The sequence below is a fragment of the Ostrea edulis genome, chromosome 10 (genome assembly GCF_947568905.1).
Source record: "Ostrea edulis chromosome 10, xbOstEdul1.1, whole genome shotgun sequence".
Taxonomy (NCBI): Eukaryota; Metazoa; Mollusca; class Bivalvia; order Ostreida; family Ostreidae; genus Ostrea; species Ostrea edulis.
The window spans coordinates 16,543,018-16,562,933 of record NC_079173.1 but is presented as its reverse complement, the minus strand read 5'-3'; the positions used below and the strand labels follow the sequence as shown (position 1 = coordinate 16,562,933).

Below are 19,916 nucleotides of genomic sequence, written 5' to 3'. Positions count from 1 at the left end.
TTGGATTCATTTATTAGGAAGAGTGCATAGATTGATAGGAAAAATAGAAACTGATTTTCACCCAGTATCTACCCACGAGATATGACCTACGTACGTCACCTAGCTTCGCACTCGTAGGTCATGCCAACTCAGTTATTCACACTGCCCGATCCGTTATCTATAAGGCAAGGTAGATAAAAACCACGCCTGACAGACATATGTCCTTTATACGGTACCAATTATAACGTGGAAAGGTAAGATCTTCATTCCAAACATGGAGCCACTCCCTTAGCTAGAGTGATGACTGCAATGTAAACATGCCCAGCACAATCTCTATATAGCTATTATATGTAGCTTTATTAAATATGTAGCATCATATTTCATAGAGGAAAAAAAATCGTCCTTGTACTCCATACAACACCTTAAACAACAAATTATTGATACTTCTTAAACTACACCCCTTAGGTAGAATTTTGATTCAAAATTGTCAAATAGGATTATTAAATTGTTAAAGTTGCATGGCCTGAAATTCTACAAATTTTTTCCACCTTGTAAAAATGCATTAAATCATGGCATATACGTACATATTTATGAGGCTGTATGACATACCCAGGGTAGTCACTAATGCAGTCGCAAGAATCTGCGTCCTAAACGCAGAAAATTCATTTGGGATGCAAGTATGATATGGCGAGTCCAGCGGATGTGTCACGGACTGCTTATAAACCACCAGTCCGGGACTCATCTGCAATAATTTCTATTGACAACCCTGATACCATACATTATTTAACCTGTTTTAACCAGAATGAATTTGATTTTAAATCGGTGTTTACAAACAACTGTCATTTGGCCATTTCTAGATTTGATGCACGAATCAAGTGACAGTTCCATTCCATTCAGAATTTCAAAGGCACTTATCTGTGTACAGCTACAACAAAGTTTAAGAGAAATAAGATAATCAAATACCTCTTAGTAATTCTCTCAGCCTTCAAGTTATAGACAGTTGTATCAGAGTTATAAACATCATGTTGGGATTCCCCTGATGTGTGTGGGGCTATTTATAGATGCCTATAACAGACATTAAGGGTTGAAATTAACTTTTCCTACCACAGACTAATTTTAGCCTAGGTATAAAATACACAGGCTAAAATGAAAACCTACAGGCTAAAATAAAAATAATGAAGTGGTGTTTTTTTTTATGTGTTTTTAAAATCAATGATTTCCCCCATGATTACTGTGTCTAGTGGGTCTAATTAAGGCATTGTTTGGACAAGTCTAGATCTAAAGTTATCCAATTTCATGCCACATCAGGGTTGTCACTAGGGAATTTTCAAAACGAATCCCACACTCATGGTTTATAAGCAGCATGAGTCCCATGAATTTTTTTTTATTTATCGTCTCTGCGGTCAGCACTGCACACTTGTGTCATCACTACAACCCGACCTCAATATGACAACAAACTAACGTAGGTAGGACATGTTGGAGTGATTAATAATTGTTGTGAAGGAATATAGTTGTTGTTTGTCGATGATCCGTAAATAAATACAAACGACGCTGCTCTCCGTTCTGATAAAAAGGGCTACTGGAAGACTTGGTAAAACATAGACTCCGATTATTTTTTATATTAATTTAATCAATAACAAAAACCTCATACTTGGAATTCAATTTAATGATCCCTACAAATGAACAGGACTCGTGGCACATGTCTATATTTTTCACCATTATGCCATGTCCGACCTTTAAAGACTTTTTTTGACTCTTGAGTTTCTTAAAAATTTGTAAAAGAAAAATACAAATCGAAACAGTTGTTGAAATCGATTGTTCATGTAAGCGCGTTTGTATGATTCTGATTGCGTGCAAGTTTAACAAAAGCGAATTACCATATAAAATGGATACGATCATGGTTTGTAAATCACCAATCGCTAAGATTTTCGAGTGTCCACTATTTTTACTTGCAATTTTTTCAATTTTTCGCTAATTATTTTTGAGCCCTGCAATATATAATTTATGCATACCCACTATATTTACTTTTCATATAATAGATCTACTCACTGTTTCTTTTACTTGCAAATGTTTTCAAGCATATAATGCTATATCAAGGGAAAGGTTAAAACTTTAAAAACTAATTAATCTGCTTTAACATGTTTAGAGTAATTCTGTACAAAAACAATACCTGATAATACAGCTTTAAGCAAAAGTTATCAAATCTTCAGCAGCAGAGAATGAAAATTAAAGATGAACCAAGGAATAATCAGATTCCACACTGTAAAGTCATTGTAGTGAAATTGGGGGTGGATATTTGGATTTCAGGTCGGGCTAGGGGTCTTCTGGTATTGCACGTTTTGCTAGATCGATGTCTCTTTTTCCCGTGGACGCTGAAGGCGAGCAGATGTGTTTTTAATAGATCAATGTAGTCTTGGTATTTGTCTAGTCTCTGTAAGTTGTCTGCTTATTAATCATTTGATATGTGTTTAGAAATGTTTTGTGGTGTTGTTGAATTTCAAGAAAATCACTTCATCATCACACTTGTCTATGCTTCAATGCACACAGGGTAGTGGACAGTTATTACAACACAAAAGAAATTCTCTTTTCATAAAAATTCAAAATAGGACAAACGACATGGTATTGTTATGTACACTAATCAGAACAGTAAATGGTTAATTCAAAGTATAAACATGCTCAGAAAGTATAAAGTTTTGGCTATGCCATTGCACTTAATAATAGGTATGTCAATCTTATTCAATCTGAACTTAGCCTAATCAAGCGATTTCATATAGCTTTATAAAGTTTAGCTAAATATGCTATAGAGATTGTGCTGGACCTAGCTGTTTGAATTAAATTCCATAATGATATGTTGACAGTGCTACTGTTACTGGTTAGGGCAGTGCAGCTAGGTACTATTCACATTCCAGCATTAATTAATAATGCACTGTAATTTTATCTGATGTATTCAGAACTTTAATAAAGGTGGTCCTTCTCTATTAGACATTTAATAATTCAATATTAGATAAATGTTTTACCGTACACAAATTTCTGTACTGGTTTCCAAGGATATATTTCATGTATTCAGTGCATAGAAAACTTGTGTTTTGAGTTGCTGGTTCAATTCTGGTTTCTGAATGTTGTGTTATGGGGATATCTGATTAACCAAAAGAAAGTCTTTAAATTCAGTGTACATGCACAATTGATTTTCAGCAGTTTCCAGGTATTTAATATTGTATGAAATATCAGAAGTTTGAAAACTGAAGACATGGAAATGATTATTCTCTTTCAAACTGAACTTCGAAAAGCTTTTTTAAAAACATTATAGAGAGCGAGTTGATTGATTCAGAGACTTCTTTTATGAATCGAATACTAATGTATTTAAACTATTTTATAAATAAAGTTTTCAAGATTCAACTATATTCATAATTTGGATACTGCGTTCAACCTATATTTTTCAGATAAGTTGCCATTTTATCAGTGGTTATGTTCTTTGCATTTTCATGAAGCTGTTAGCTCTAGATGATTCAAATTTGCATGGATGCTGCATTTATGGATGCACACAGACTTATCATTTACTTATTAGTTACCATAATCACATTGTTTTTCATGATCATTACAGACATGCTATTCCACTGAAATCAACTTCAGCTATAGTCAGAAAACAATGGAGGAAAACAGGATCACAGTCTTACCAGCTGAGTCCTCTCAACCAGACAAGCTGAGTTCTAGTATTGACCAATCAGGTGAATTGTCACAGAGTTCCTTGGAGACGACACCCCATGTACAGGAACAGGAAATCAGCCAGAGCTCGAACAATCCAGAACCTATGAAGCCGAAACGTAAAAAGAGAGACAAATATATTCCCGATGCTGTTCCACTTGAACTACCTCCTTGTAAAATATGCGGCAAAAAGGCTTCTGGGAATCACTATGGAGTCATCAGCTGTGAAGCTTGTAAAGTGAGTGGCAGCTGAATGGTTTTTGGTGTAAATTTCATTGTTGACATACTGCTGACCTGGTCTCTGAAAAGACTAAAATGTAATTATAAATCAAAATGAAGTATAATTTGGGAATGGAGATTAATTCATTAAGCCATTCTAGAGTTATCTTAAACAACGTATGGTGACCAGATAGCTCAACTGGTACTTCACCCGACTGTAGATTCAGGAGTCGGATCATCCGACTGTAGATTCAGGAGTCGGATCACCCGACTGTAGATTCAGGAGTCGGATCACCCGACTGTAGATTCAGGAGTCGCATCACCCGACTGTAGATTCAGGAGTCGGATCACCCGACTGTAGATTCAGGAGTCGGATCACCCGACTGTAGATTCAGGAGTCGGATCACCCGACTGTAGATTCAGGAGTCGGATCACCCGACTGTAGATTCAGGAGTCGGATCACCCGACTGTAGATTCAGGAGTCGGATCACCCGAATGTAGATTCAGGAGTCGGATCACCAGACTGTAGATTCTGAAGTCAGATCACCAGACTGTAGATTCTGAAGTCAGATCACCAGACTGTACATTCTGAAGTCAGATCACCAGACTGTACATTCTGAAGTCAGATCACCAGACTGTACATTCTGAAGTCAGATTACCAGACTGTAGATTCAGGAGCCGACTGTAGATTCAGGAGTCGGATCACCCGACTGTAGATTCAGGAGTCGGATCACCCGACTGTAGATTCAGGAGTCGGATCACCAGACTGTACATTCTGAAGTCAGATTACCAGACTGTACATTCTGAAGTCAGATTACCAGACTGTACATTCTGGAGTCGGATCACCAGACTGTACATTCTGAAGTCAGATTACCAGACTGTACATTCTGGAGTCAGATCACCAGACTGTACATTCTAGAGTTGGATCACCAGACTATAGATTCAGGAGTTGGATTGCCAGATGGTAGATTCTGGAGTCAGATCACCAGACTGTAGATTCTGGTGTCAGATTACCAGAGTAGATTCTAGAGTTGGATCACCAGACTACATTCTGCAGTCGGATCACCAGACTACATTCTGGAGTTGGATCACTAGATTGTACATTCTGCAGTCGGATCACCAGACTGTACATTCTGGAGTCGGATCACCACTGTAGATTCAGGAGTTGGATTATCAGACTGTACATTCTGCAGTTGGATCACCAGACTGTACATTCTGGAGTTGGATCACCAGACTACATTCTGGAGTTGGATCACCAGATTGTACATTCTGCAGTCGGATCACCAGACTACATTCTGGAGTTGGATCACCAGACTGTACATTCTGGAGTTGGATCACCAGACTGTACATTCTGGTGTCAGATTACCAGACTAGATTCTGGAGTTGGATCACCAGATTGTACATTCTGCAGTCGGATCACCAGACTGTACATTCTGGAGTCGGATCACCAGACTGTACATTCTGGAGTTGGATTATCAGACTGTAGATTCTGGTGTCAGATTTCCAGACTAGATTCTAGAGTTGGATCACCAGACTGTAGATTCTGGAGTCGGATCACCAGACTGTAGATTCTGGAGTCAGATTCTCTCTCTGGTACATTGTAAGTTTCATTTATTGCTATGACTTGCACCTGGAACTGACAGGTGAAACTGCCAGGCAGTGGATATCCTACTTTCCTTTAGGAACAGGATGTGAAGGTCAGTTGAGGATGATTGCAGATGACCAGAGAGCACAGGTAGTAGAGCACTGGAAAGTCAGGGGTTCCAGGCTTAAAACTTAATCTGGTCCACTGCATTTTCTCTCTTCCTATTGCATAACAAAATATATGGACATTTAAAGAGGAATACATCTCATAATGGCTGACTACCTTTTGAAAAATATAAATATCAGCAATATAACATGTACTTTTCTTTTAAATGGAATTGCGTAGCTGGGTAGCTCAATAGGTTAACATGTCGACTGCTGATCTGTAGATTGCCTAGCTGGGTAGCTCAGTAGGTTAACATGTGGACTGGTGATCTGTAGATTGTCTAGCTGGGTATCTCAGTAGGTTAACATGTCGACTGCTGATCTGTAGATTGTCTAGCTGGGTGGCTCAGTAGGTTAACATGTCGACTGCTGATCTGTAGATTGTCTAGCTGGGTGGCTCAGTAGGTTAACATGTCAACTGCTGATCTGTAGATTGCCTAGTTGGGTAGCTCAATAGGTTAACGTGTCGACTGTTGATCTGAAGATTGCGTAGCTGGGTATCTCAGTAGTTTAACATGTTGACTGTTGACCTGTAGATTGCCTAGCTGGGTAGCTCAGTAGTTTAACATGTTGACTGCTGATCTGTAGATTGCGTAGCTGGGTATCTCAGTAGATTAACGTGTCGACTGCTGACCTGTAGATTGCCTAGCTGGGTAGCTCAGTAGTTTAACATGTCGAGTGCTGATCTGTATTCCATGTGTTCAAGTCTAGCAGGGGTTTTAATTTTCTCTCAGATTACTAAATTGCTTTCTACTAATTAGAAATTGCAATTTTTAACTAAATAAGGTAAATTTAAATCTTTTTGATTTCAAAATATTATGTTAATATCCTCCACTTTCCATCCGTATCAGATTTCTCAGGGGTGTTATACCTGCTTAAGTCTTCTAGTTTGAGGAACATTTGACTTTTTGACAAATCGTGTCTTTAATAGTACTGTATGATGCATGTACTTATTTGGCAAAACTGAACTTTTCAGGGATTTTTTAGAAGATACCTACAAAGAAAAATTCCTTACAAATGTAGCAAAGGGGGCAAGTGCCTAGAAGTCTCAAACAGTAAGAAGAGCTCCCTCTGTTCTGCCTGCCGAATGCAGAAATGTCTGGACTTGGGCATGTGTAGAGAAGGTATAAATCTAAGCATCATGCATGCAGTAAAACCTGCTTGTAACATACACACTTATAATGAATTCACACTTAATATGTAATGATATGTACAGTAAAACCTGCTTGTAACATACACACTTATAATGAATTCACACTTAATATGTAATGATATGTACAGTAAAACCTGCTTGTAACAAACACACTTATAATGAATTCACACTTAATATGTAATGATATGTACAGTAAAACCTGCTTGTAACATACACACTTATAATGAATTCACACTTAATATGTAATGATATGTACAGTAAAACCTGCTTGTAACATACACACTTATAATGAATTCACACTTAATATGTAATGATATGTACAGTAAAACCTGCTTGTAACAAACACACTTATAATGAATTCACACTTATTGTGAAGTGATATTTATTCTCCCAAGAAAGGCAAATAAATGAAAATGTTAGTGGGATTTATCAATGTTTGGTTATAATGAACTGCTTTTCGCTGGCCGTGAAGGTTCATTATAACCATGTTTTCCTGTATAATGAAGTTTGGTTATAATGAACTGCTTTTCGCTGGCCTTGAAGGTTCATTATAACCATGTTTTCCTGTATAATGAAGTTTGGTTATAATGAACTGCTTTTCGCTGGCTGGGAAGGTTCATTTTAACCATGTTTTACTTATCAAAAGGACATGGACACGATTTGAGCTGAAAATTTAAAAAAATTATTTTTTGATTTTTAATAATTAGAATGCTTAACTAAGATATTACTAATGATCAACAAAAATTTGAATGTCAGTAGTCAAAGTACATGGGAGATACAGAGGTCACAAGGCCTTGTTATGTAAACAAGGTTCATACCATGTTTTTGTTTACATAGGTCAAATAAACTAGTAAAAGTTTCGTTTAAAGCAGATTTTTTCAATTTATAAGTGAATTTGTAACACAATTAAATATTTTCTCGTGTTTGGCACATTTCATTTTGTTTTAAACACGCTATTTTCTATTAAACAGTCTAATGTAAACAAAAACATGGCACGAGCCTTGTTTATATAACAAAGAATTCCGAGTGCTGTATCTTATAACTCAACAACTGATATCCAAATTTTGGTTGACCATTAGGAAAGTTTTAGTTAAGCATTGTAAACAATAAAAATGGAAAAATAAAATTTGAAAAATTATCAACTCAAATCGTGTCCATGCCCCTTTAATGAAACAAAATCTGTGACATTGCTTTACATTTGTTCACACCTTGCATTCGTATACATGTAATATACAATTCATATGTGTTATATGATTCAGAATTTTAAGCATGAATTTGTGTGAAGGGTGTGTATGAATTACATGTAGTCTTGTTATTTTACCAGGTACTTCTCATATATTAACACATAAACACTGTAAATGAATGAAATTTATGTTTTATGGGGGGGCATATTGTGTTTGTCTTGTCTGTAATTTTGTCTGAAACTTTAACCTTGCTAATAACTTTTGAACAGTAGGTGCTAGAGCTTTGATATTTCACATGATTATTCCACAAACATTGATCCCCTTCAAACAATGATGAATAAATACACGGTAAATGTTATTATCTATTGATGAGATAGTGAGTGACACATCATCGCATGCCACGGCTGAAATGTACGCTCATCTTCCCGTTCATGTGAAAGAGGAGCGTACGTGTCAGCCGTGGCTTGCGACGATGTGACACAGCAAAGCTGAGAGGAGAGTTCTCATTTGCAGGAATCCGTCAAGGCAGATACACATCTACAGAGAGGGCTCATGCCATCGAGCAAATGAAAAAGTTAAAACAGGAGAATGTCACAGACAAAGACAGCTCATCATCTCAAGGAAATCAGAATTCAAATTTCAATAACAGCCAAGAATGTATTGACTTATCTTTACCAAAGCAATGGGGGACATCAACTGATTCAAATACAGGGGCCACAGGAAGTAGTGGTACGGCTTCCCAGGATTCCACCAGTTCAGGAACAGGAAGTTCTGATGAAGGGTCAAAGGTCAATGAGGTGCGTCCTGAGGACAGCGAGATGGCAAGCTTGTTGGACAGTATTGTCAAGGGATACCATGAGCTCAATCCACATATCAAAACACTGACTGATGAGGAGGCGAACAGTGTCATAAAAGAAGGCTATGTGAGCTGTATTTGTTTTGTTAAATAATGCAGTACGTTTAATAGGATTTCTGTATTGTGATTAGAATGTTTCAGAATGATTGTAACCCAGCATTGATAAGGGGCTGCTTTTGGTCCGTATTCATTGATGATATAAACCCACTTACTTGAAGCATTGATATCTACATTCTGTGCATAAAAATTTACGACAACAATCTTATTATTTTTGGATATTTCTGGTTTAAAGTACTACATTAATGTATATTTGTGAATTCCTTTATACAGAGAAAGCACAAGGAGAAGGTGGAGATGTTTGGTAATATGGACCCCATTCCTGCTGGAGTCTACAGTGAAATTTACAAAAATACACAAATGGACATGGATGGACGGTTGGAAATTTTTCAGGTAGAAAACATGGCGGCAGAAAGCAGTGTAAATTTAAAGGAAAAAAAAATAGTTTCATGCAAACTTGTGAGATTTTTTGCACATTTTATGAAATCAGTAAAATGTGTTGTTTGAAATTTGAATTGAGAGCTTCTATGCTTATGTTTTATGAAATAAAATTTCTATGCACCTATATCTGAGTAGTCAGATACACGTATTATATTATATTGACAGGTCAGATACATGTATATATACCATATTGACAGCTACTCAGATACATGTATATATACCATATTGACAGCTAATCATATACACATATACATGTTTATAACATATTGACAGGCATATATTATATTGACAGGTAATCAGAGAAGAGCTAGCTATTCTAATTCACGAGTATGTGCGGTTTACTCATGGAATCCCAGGTTTCTCTGAATTACCACCCACAGACCAAGCTAAGCTTCTAAAAGGTAAACGTATCGTAGAAATTTTTGAATCTGTACAGAGTAATTAAATTTGACGGGCTGCACCATGTCAGCAATATTGTATGAAAAATGTCTAGGAATTCATTCTTTTTTTTATTAGTAAGGTACGAATTTGTTTCATAAGAATGTTTTTGAGGTTTTGGTATTTCTGATGAAAAATATTCGAAGTGAGGAAGAACGATTATGTTAAAGGACCATTTAGGCAAATACTCTAATAGTGAAAAAATTCAAAGTTTCATGTAGGTGCACAAGCTACTCAAATTCATATTGATATCAGAATAATGCTAACATTGGGATTTTCAATAGCATGTTATTGTATTTTTTCAGCTGCAAGACTGGAATTCTTCTTTATTTTGGGCTACAGATGTTTCGATTCTGAGACTAAAATGTTGATGACGTATAAAGGGCATGTATATCCCATCAGACAGTATTACCCGTACATATCCGAGGAGATGGCGGTGAAGTGGTTAAATATCTCAAACGACGTCAGAAATCTCCATCTGACCACGCAGGAACATGCTGTTATTCTCGCCATCTGTCTAACATTTACAGGTAAGTTGACCTAACATATACAGGTAGGTTGGCCTAACATATACAGGTAGGTTGGCCTAACTAAGTTGGCCTAACATTTACAGGTAGGTTGGCCTAACATTTACAGGTAGGTTGGCCTAACATTTACAGGTAAGGCGACTTGACACCATTGTAAGGGCAAAACGATTACACGTTTAAATGACAACATTCCATTTAAATCCTCTAAACGTTTAAAAAATGAGTAAACGTGTACAGGAAGGTTACTATTAATTTAATAAAATTCATCATTATAAGTTGTTTTACCTTGTCTTCATGCTTTATGGTTTTCTAGCAAGCAGGGGGAAAAAAAGACCTTCAATGCATTACGGAAACCTCCATTTTTGTACAAAATCAAAATACAATACAAATTATTTATCTTTTTTTCCAATAAAAATTGATAGAAAAAAATTAGCTCTCCCCATGTTTAGTCTATATAAACACTTGAAATAATCCTTAATTTGTGACAGCAGTTGGAAGCGTCCATATTTTGTGCAAATTTCATACTTCCTGTGAACGTAATGCATTCAAGATGTCGTTTCCGAGGTTACTGGAAAGACCCAAGAAGTTGTGATCGTCTCAATTTTGTCTTGCAGACAGATGTGAACTGGACGCCCGGGACGACGTGGAGAAGATACAGATGCTATTTATAGAAGCACTGCAATACTTGCTCAACAAAAGAGTGAAGAGCGAGAGTGGACTGCATTTCTCTAAAATCCTAAACGTGTTTCTGAAGTTGAGAGAAATGAATGAGGAATTCCTCAAATTTTATAAACAGATGTGTGAAGACCCCATGATTCAACAGCATATGCCAGAACTACTTCATTTTCTCATAGACTGATTACCAGTAGTGTGCGTTCATTAATTCACTAAATACTTTGGTGGAATGATATCATCCATGACAACCCAGTGTGCTGCACAGTTCTCTTTGGAAGACACAATGTCATATCGACAGTGCCCATTAATTACCTTCTGTTAATCATATACATTTGTTTTTTTATATTACACAACATACATTCCACTCTCTTAATCTCAGCATGGTTGCTTTTTGCAGTTCTCATTTCTATTTGTCCTGAGTAAAATGTTTCCGTGAATGGTCCCATTGATATCTTCACTTTGTATATAATTTTCTGGCTTTACTTACCACTTTCTGTTGTGCGACTTTTATCAATGTCTGTGATATAAAACCCTAATATACATATCATTTAATTTATACAATATTATGATTTCATTGTTCTTAACAGAAGTATAAGAGAAATTCTTTAGACATGTTGTAGTAGAATATCTCGCAGAGACTGAAGAATATCTTTATTTTCCCCATTATTATTAACCACAGTAATTTTGCTAGTGTTTAGGATCCTTTTGTGTTCAATTAGATTTACAGGTACATGTATGTATACATCTCTGTAAAATTCCAACCACTGTAAATTCACCGATTTTCATTGGACAAGATTTTTGCAGTTGTAGGAAAATGGAGACTTGATAATGTGGTGGAAAAGTTGGTTCAGTTCGTTTAGGATTTTAATTTTCTACTTTGGTTCAGTCCGTTTAGGATTTTAATTTTTGGGTATGCACTTATTACTGTACCACTAAAAGATTGAAAATTAAATCTTCGTGAAAATTTATGATTTTACAGTATAGTTTGTATATCGTGATTAGGCCAAAAAATAGTTCCTCTCGCCTACACAGAAGTAATCTAAATGTACATTGTAGCTATATTTAGGAATTTTTTTGTACAATTTTATATTTATTAAGATTTATTACTATATTATAGGTCTCTTTCTAGGGTGTCTTCTTTGAGAATTTTTATCTAATCCATGTATATAATGTTTTCTTTATGCAAATGGGGATAGAAGTCAAAAGAAGCCTTAAAAGGACAAAGGTCATATCATTCTGCAGGCTGCAATATATTTTTAACCTCAGCCAGCATGCTCAATTCTTACAATAAACAATCAAACAAAAGACAATCAAGTTAAACTATATCCAGTGCTCTGAAAATCATATTCCTTTCTATATATACAGAAAAATATGCATTTTATAACAATTGTATATTTATGGGAATTACTCTCTACATGCATCAGATCATAACCCTTTTGTGCATCCTTCATCGTCATATAAACATATATTATTTATTTTATTGATAGATTGTAGTGAGGGAATTTTATCCAATCCAATGTTCAATAAATGACTTGGCGTCAACACATTGTAAAAGCATACTTTATTTTATATGTCTTTCGTCCTTTGTATATGTAATTCATAATGACATGCTTGATATGTTGTGATTTAATTGAGACTTGGCAGCATATTGATTACAACATCTAATGCAGAGTGTATCATAAGATCGAGAGATCCTTTTTAATACAAGTTGATATTCAGTTAATATTGCATGCACATTAACCTTTGATAATAGTTGTCATTCAAAATGTATATTTTGTGTTATGTAGTTGTAATAGGACTGAAAATTGGCAGCATAGTAATTATAATACCTGATGCAAGTTAATATACTAGCTGGTAAACTATAGGAGCACCATGGTGTGAGTGTGTGTCCCGGGGGGGGGGGGGGGGGGGGGGGGGTGAGTAGTACATGTGTATTGTATACTAGTAATACTATTATGTGAGTAATTGATATTCATCTGAATCGATGAGGAATCTCTCTTGTGAAATCCAAGTTCTCGGTCAGTTTTTATATATTCATAGCACTGTAATGGATTCATTTCATCGGCATTAAATTTGATATTAGTGGCATTGCTCAATTGAAACTAATAATTATAGAAATCAGATAACAACTCTGGGGGAAATACATGTATTAAGATATATATCGATCCGCAGTTTTGTTACCTCAGAAAGCCAATTAGTTCTGTTGCTAGGTTTTGTTCAACCACAAAATTAAAGAAAATTAGTTTTTAATGAATGGAGATCAATGTCAAGAATATTATGTTTCCAGTGTTTTTACCTTAATCTTTACCAATCGAAATGATAGCCATTCCTCACAGATCTGGACAGAGTGCGTATGAATCTTGATAAATATAGTGCGCATTTCAACAACTGGGAATAGTCAAATAGAAAATTAATGCTGATGGAATCTACATTATTTTAATGGTACAGTCTACTCTCTGGATATAATGAAATTCAGGGGACCGACCTGAATTGTTCATTATATCCCGATCGAGTTCAGTATTATAACCAATGCTGAACTACACAAATGTTGCTACTGGGGGATTAATTTTCACTTCAATATAACAGATAGTTTTAACCAACTTCAATATACGTGGAGTGGACTGTGCAAAGATACAGTACAAGAATACTGATTGAAAATAAAAATATTTACAATAATAATTGGCCCAGTCAGCATCAGGTTCCCAAAACATAATTACATTTTATATTTAACTATATCTATATATTTCATGTTATACTTTCTAGAATGTAGAATTGTTGCCAGTTAAATGGTGAAAGTTTTGCTACACAAACAGTGTTGCACAGTTTTACATTGCCAAAAAATGCAATATAATTCTTAACCAATGAAAATTTGGAAGTAATTTCACAGTACGGGTTACTCGAGATAAATTGAAGTTCAACAGACCTTATATAAATTTTATTACTAAGAGTCCAAGTCAAATCCGGCCATTATGATTAAGATTTTACAGTAATTTGATTATATCAAGCTCCAGTCAGCATAGTATATTCTGTTACACCAAAACTCCCAATATCATTGTTCATAGCAGAAAGTAGTCCCGGAGAATTGACACTGTACGGAGTTTGGGATTGTATATTGTACTTCATGTTTTTAGGTAATTTCAACAACACAGAACTTTACCTTGCATCAATAAAAAGATTTTCAAAAAGTTTAAATTATTATTTGTTCTTTTTTTTACGCCCGTCGAAGAAGGGACGTATTATGTATGACGTCGTCTGTCCAGACCTTGTGGGCAGGATACAGACCGAACCGTAAGCTCCAGGATTTTATAACTTGGTACATTTTATCACCATGATGAGAGGAAGATGCTTATTGTTTTTCAATGTTATAGGTCAACGGTAAAGGTCGCAGTATCACTTAGTTTGAAAACCTTGTAGGCAGGATACAAACCGAACCGTAAGCTCCAGGATATTGAAACTTGGTAGATTTGATCACCATGATGAGAGGAAGATGTCTATTATTTTTCAAGGTCACAGTATCACTTAGTAGGAAAATCTTGTAGGCAGTATACAAACCAAATTGTTGGGGCTAGGACTGTCAAACTTTGTACACATACACTTTATGCCAAGTAAAGGATGCCTACTGTTTCTTAAGGTCAAGGTCATAGTAGCAGGATGCAGACCGATTCGTTAGGGCAAGGCCGACCATTAAACTTAACTTGGTACACATATATTACATCTTATGCCAAGTGAAAATATTACATAGAGAGTACATGATTGGTCTTGTTTTTTCGATGCAAAGAAAGTATGTCACACCCTGATGATTGCTGATACTACTTGAAGGCATTTCTACAAATCGTGGTGCATATATGTTTTACAAACATTTCTTATTTATAGTTGGATTACATATAACAAAAACAAAGCACAGGTGCAGGGTTACAACTGACCAATTAAAACAATTAACTATCCACTCCAGAAAGAAGGTCAGGAGATGTGCCATCTATGTAAATTTTAACACCTAGTACTGGTAATTAACATCAGGTCAAGCTAGCCCCAGACATTCACTGTTATCCCAGCTATGATTGATGGTGTGCACAAACTGCAACCACAGAGACGGAGAGTGAAAGACAATAAAATCACTTTGAGAGATCAAGAAAGTAAAAAAGTAACAGACATTCCAACTATCGAGCTCTAGAGATAAAACGTTTTTGTCGAAAATGAACGAATATTGGTCGATTTTTGCAAAAAGAAAATAAATTTGAGTTATTAGGTCTATGTGTGTCTTTGATTTGATTTTTTATTCAATTAATTCTTGAATAATTTTATTTTGAAAAGACAGGACGTCCAAACATATTCCCCATAGACCTTTAAAAATGAAAGTAGAATAATTCTCATTCATCATGTGGTGGATTTTTGATCCGCCTCCGTAACTCAAAAGGCAGACATCATCTGCATTTATTATGTGCAGCTTTTTATGGCAAACTAGGAAAAACATTGTTTGACTGGACATACTTATTAAATTGTAAAGTAAGTAAAAGTTTATGAGGTTATATAATGGAACAGTAATTTATTTCAGTTCTACAACATGCAAAATATCACTTTGCACATCGAAAACAGCCTATTTCCGCATTCATTCTTTTTAAAAATTCATATTGTTTGCAGCCAACAACCGACACCATATTGAAAGAAGAATGTTAAAGCTGCATGATCCGAATTACAATATTTTTTTTCATCTCGTAAACGCTATTAAATCATCACATGTATGTAGTTATGGGGCTGTATTATTTCACCTGTTTTAACCAAAATTATTTGAGTTTTAAATCGATGTTTACAAATAACCGCGTCACCCTGCCATTCCAAGTGACCATGCAGTTCAAACTTTCAGATCATCGGTGGTCTTATCTGTGTAAAGCTGTGTATTTTGTTTCAACAGTACCGTGCCATAAGTTTAATAGAAATAAAAATATCAAATACCTCTTAGTATATTTGTTGTTTTACGCTCTCTCAGCCTTAAAACTAAGACAGTTGCGTATGAGTTAATACATCATGTTGGGATTCCCCTGACGCACGTGGGTCTATTTATAGACGTCTAACACTGTATGATTTATGTATGTACCACACTATTTTTACTTTACAAATAATATTCTCACTGTTTTCTTTTACATGCAGATGTTTTCAAGCATGTAATTAAGGGAAAGTTAATAACTTTATAAAGTAATGAATCTGCTTTAAAGTAATAATGTACAAAAATAATACATGAACATCGGGTCATACAGCTTTAATGGATAATTAAACATGCAAAATATAAATCTGGTTGTTGCATGCAAAAGTATTTGTTTTTGCTAAAAAAATTTCATATTTTATTTCAAATCAACATATTACGCTAAAACAGCTCATCTATAGCGTGTATTCATGACGTCATAATAAAATATTACGTCATTTTCATGTAAGTGGGATAAGAACATCCTAGTTGTGTAAATGAAAGAGTAATTAAGCATGGCATGAGAGTTGAAAAACTGAAAAAAAAATCTCCACAGTACATAGCCAATAACGTCCCTTGTTCTTTAATTGCATGCTGATAGAGAAAAAATTGGGACCATCACTTTAAGAGATCAAGAACTTCAAGAGATTGAAGTTTGAGCCATCAAGAGGCAGTTGTAGAGGCAATATACTACTGAGCTTTCACAGTGTGATAAACTTTATGGATTGGCAGTTGAACACTTGGAATTAATAATGCGGTGAGTGTAGAGCAGTCCCACCTGTCTTGTAATACATGTTTACCATCAAGTGTTTCTGGTTCAAATCCTAGTGTGGCCGAGTGGTTAGAGCACCGCGCTCAAAATTACATGGCCTCTCACCTCTGGTGGGCGCAAGTTCGAATCCCACTCGCGCCGGTAAGCGAGAAAGTTTCCCAGTTTATTTGCGGAAGGTCGGTGGTCTCTTAAATTCCTCGGTACATTGTATCTGGACTCTCTCTTCCACCAATAAAAACTGGGCGCCACTAGATAACTGAAAAATTGTTGAGTGTGGCAGAAAACAGCAATCAATCAAATCCTAGTCAAGTCAAAGATTTTCTTTGTTATAATTGTGCAATCTCTCCTTTCAGAGTTACTACTGCAAATGGCTTCACGGCCATCAATACTAGTATCTACATAGTACCAAGTCCTGGGGGTGAGCTTGTACTGTGGGCAGACTTTAAGAAGGGGAAGAGTGTGGTATAGTCAGTAACATGGACATCATCTGGATATCAAAACAAAATCGAGAGTACAAAATTTAATTTGCAAATATGAATTCAAATTCAGAAAAGCTTGTATAACTATTCCAGAGGAATTAACTCAGGCAGTAAAAAAAAAAAATTGTCATGTTCTTAGAATTTTTGTTGTTGATTATTTGTACTTGACAAGATATTGTGGGTAATATTGGTTCTTGTCAAATACGCAAAACACTCGCGGATTATCCAGATTATCTACACAGCAGTCGTACAACTCGGATATGGGGTTCTTCGGATCCACAGGTGGAGGTCTAGCATACTTAGGGTCTCCCAGAGCACAATTGCCACATAAAACTTTGACCAGAAACATGTACTTGCTTCTGTCTTTGTCCACTTGGGCATATAGATCAGAATATTTCGCATCGGAGGCAAAGTACGTCCCCTTCCCAAACAATGCGCCGACCCTCTCACCAGCGAGACGGAAATCTAGGTTGTCTTTGCAGATGACGTCTACAAGGTTGGGCAGTGTACCATGGAAGAGTTCCCTCTCATTGGAACAGCCGCTACCCCCATACTTCTGCTCCATCTGAATGCGTTTCCTAGGACAGCAAAACAAGTTCATTTATAACTTCTTAGATGACAAATAAATTGTTCATTGGCATTAGGTATAACCACAGGAGTCTGAAGTTTTATCAATTGAATTAAAATAAAAATCCGAAAAAAAATTGTCCAATCTGGAAAAAAATATACACTGTCTTCTATTTAATAGAAGACGGTGTATATTTTTTTCTGGATTGGATAATTTTTTTCCAACTTTAATTTAATTGATAAAACTTCAGACTCCTGTGGTAAAACTTTCATAAACACAATATATTAATTTTCTACATGATCAGTAGCCGGAGGCTTGTAATGGACAGTAAGTACATGTAATTTCAATGCTCTCCACTGATACTCGAGATATCAGCTTAAAGCCATTTCTTGCCATCTGTGATTGGTGACCTTAACCACAATACCAAAGAACACCCCTAAAGGTTTACATCCTTTCCCCCAGATGTCACCATTTCATGTCATTTAATTGATACATCTTGAATTTATTTAAACAATAAGACACTTTCTTTGTTGCTTTATCGGGTGACGAAGGTAGCTAGCATTGCAGAAAAAATTCATAACCCACATAAGCAGGTTTTGAACATTTTTTCTGCAACGCTACCTACTACTAAAGTGGTTTAAATGGATGGATCTTTGGACAATATAACCATGTTACTGGTATTTTTTCCCAAGAGAGTAAACATACATGCATGCAAAGGTACCATTTACTACATTGAGGAAAATTGTCGATTACTTAATGTTAAAAAATATGTATCATTTCTTAGACACTTAAAAAAGTTTCGAGTCGGGTGGGTTTTTTTTTTGTCAGTTGGTTGGGAGAGGTGGACAATTTTTTTTTAAAGGTGGCCTAATAGACTTAAAATCCTAGAATTTCTTTTTAGTGACTGTCCATTCCAACACATTTGACCAAAATCAGATATAAAATTTGGGTTTAGATCTTCATTGTAAACAAGGCCTTTCTTTTCCAATGACCTTGAAAATTTTACAAGCAGCCTTGAAAACCGAATGGTACAATGATGTTTTATTTCATGCTAGCTTATTGTTCCTTTAACAAGAATTTGATAAGAGATGTTGTTCCTTAAATCTTGTACACCAGCTTCAATGAACATGTAAACACACAAAAGAATGACTGGATGAATAAAATAACAAATTTCCACCCCTTCACTGGAACTCTTCATGAATTGCTAATTAAGGGATATAAAAGTTATCTTCTAGAGGGAGACAACACAGTTGTCACCCTGCGCGTGAGGGAGACATCACGAATTGTCTCCCTCCATGTGACCAGCCCTCGACCAATGAAATTGACTGTATTATTCTGAAGGATAATAATAAATGATATCAATGACCTACAAGTAATAACACTCCCAGTTGTACATATTTTGGATGCGTTCTATTTGCAGGATTTTGGCCTGTCCAAGTGTTTTCCTGAACTTGTCGGCCACCATCTGGTATTCCTTCTGTGACATTCCTCCTCCATCGGGAGAGAGGCTGACTCTTTTGAAAGCTTCACCCTTTCCCATTTGCTCCCAGTCAGCAGGAATCCCAACACCTCTCTTTGTTGTTGTTAAAGTTGAGGAGCTGGCCTTTTTAGACAACCTGAATAAAATGTTTTAGAAAATGATTAAGCAGGAGCTCTGGGTATTTCCTCCCAACATGCACTGCATAGTTATATCAGGAGTACAAAGTCTTTCCATCATTTTATCTGAGCTGTAAAAATAATTAAGAACCAGGCTTGGATTTTTCCAAAACAATCTCAAACTTAAGTTTGACTTTCTATGACATGTATCGTGTGTATTTGAGCTGTCAAATTTTGAATAAAATCTCGATTTTTAAGTTTATTTCAAGAATCAATGTGAAAGATACCATCCCAGAGAGGGTAACTGAAATTGGATACAACTTGAATGATTGAATGGAATTTTACAATCTATTTCCATTGAATTTGACCTGAAGGGCATGCCTCTTCTATTTGGCCTTGATAACCTAGAAGTGTGTGTAAAATAGCATCCCTGTCATTAAACGCAGATGACAAATATACTCACAATCTGGGACACAAGTCATTCTTCTATACTGATGCACTACATTTTGTATAATCAGGATTTAGAACTTTTTCTGTGCATGATAAATGGATACCCACCCACCC

The 19,916-nt window shown here is 35.8% G+C and overlaps 2 protein-coding genes across 2 annotated transcripts in view; one reads left to right on the top strand and one right to left on the bottom strand.

The window, feature by feature from the left end:
- The first annotated feature begins 93 nt into the window (after positions 1-93).
- LOC125667490 (nuclear receptor ROR-alpha B-like) lies at positions 94-14,172 on the top strand. The gene is made up of 8 exons (XM_048901014.2): positions 94-233; positions 3,581-3,919; positions 6,626-6,773; positions 8,500-8,909; positions 9,173-9,292; positions 9,633-9,741; positions 10,084-10,308; positions 10,920-14,172. The coding sequence occupies exons 2-8, from the start codon at positions 3,626-3,628 to the stop codon at positions 11,162-11,164; spliced, it is 1,551 nt and encodes a 516-aa protein (XP_048756971.2). The 5' UTR covers positions 94-233; positions 3,581-3,625; the 3' UTR covers positions 11,165-14,172.
- Positions 14,173-17,216: 3,044 nt separating this feature from the next.
- Positions 17,217-19,916, bottom strand: part of LOC125665188 (E3 ubiquitin-protein ligase MIB2-like) — a 47,709-nt gene continuing 45,009 nt past the window's right edge. Inside the window, exons 18-19 of the mRNA XM_048897807.2 lie at positions 19,127-19,372; positions 17,217-17,766 (exon numbers count right to left, since the gene is read on the bottom strand). Of these exons, the coding sequence (XP_048753764.2) occupies positions 17,343-17,766; positions 19,127-19,372 (670 nt within the window). The 3' untranslated portion in view covers positions 17,217-17,342. The remainder of the gene's footprint in view (positions 17,767-19,126; positions 19,373-19,916) is intronic.

Coding starts and splice junctions, on each gene's coding strand:
- LOC125667490 (XM_048901014.2), top strand. CDS start 3,626: ATGGAGGAAAACAGGATCACAGTCTTACCAGCTGAGTCCTCTCAACCA. Junction 3,920..6,625: donor TCAGCTGTGAAGCTTGTAAA/GTGAGTGGCAGC, acceptor TGAACTTTTCAG/GGATTTTTTAGAAGATACCT. Junction 9,293..9,632: donor GACGGTTGGAAATTTTTCAG/GTAGAAAACATG, acceptor TTATATTGACAG/GTAATCAGAGAAGAGCTAGC.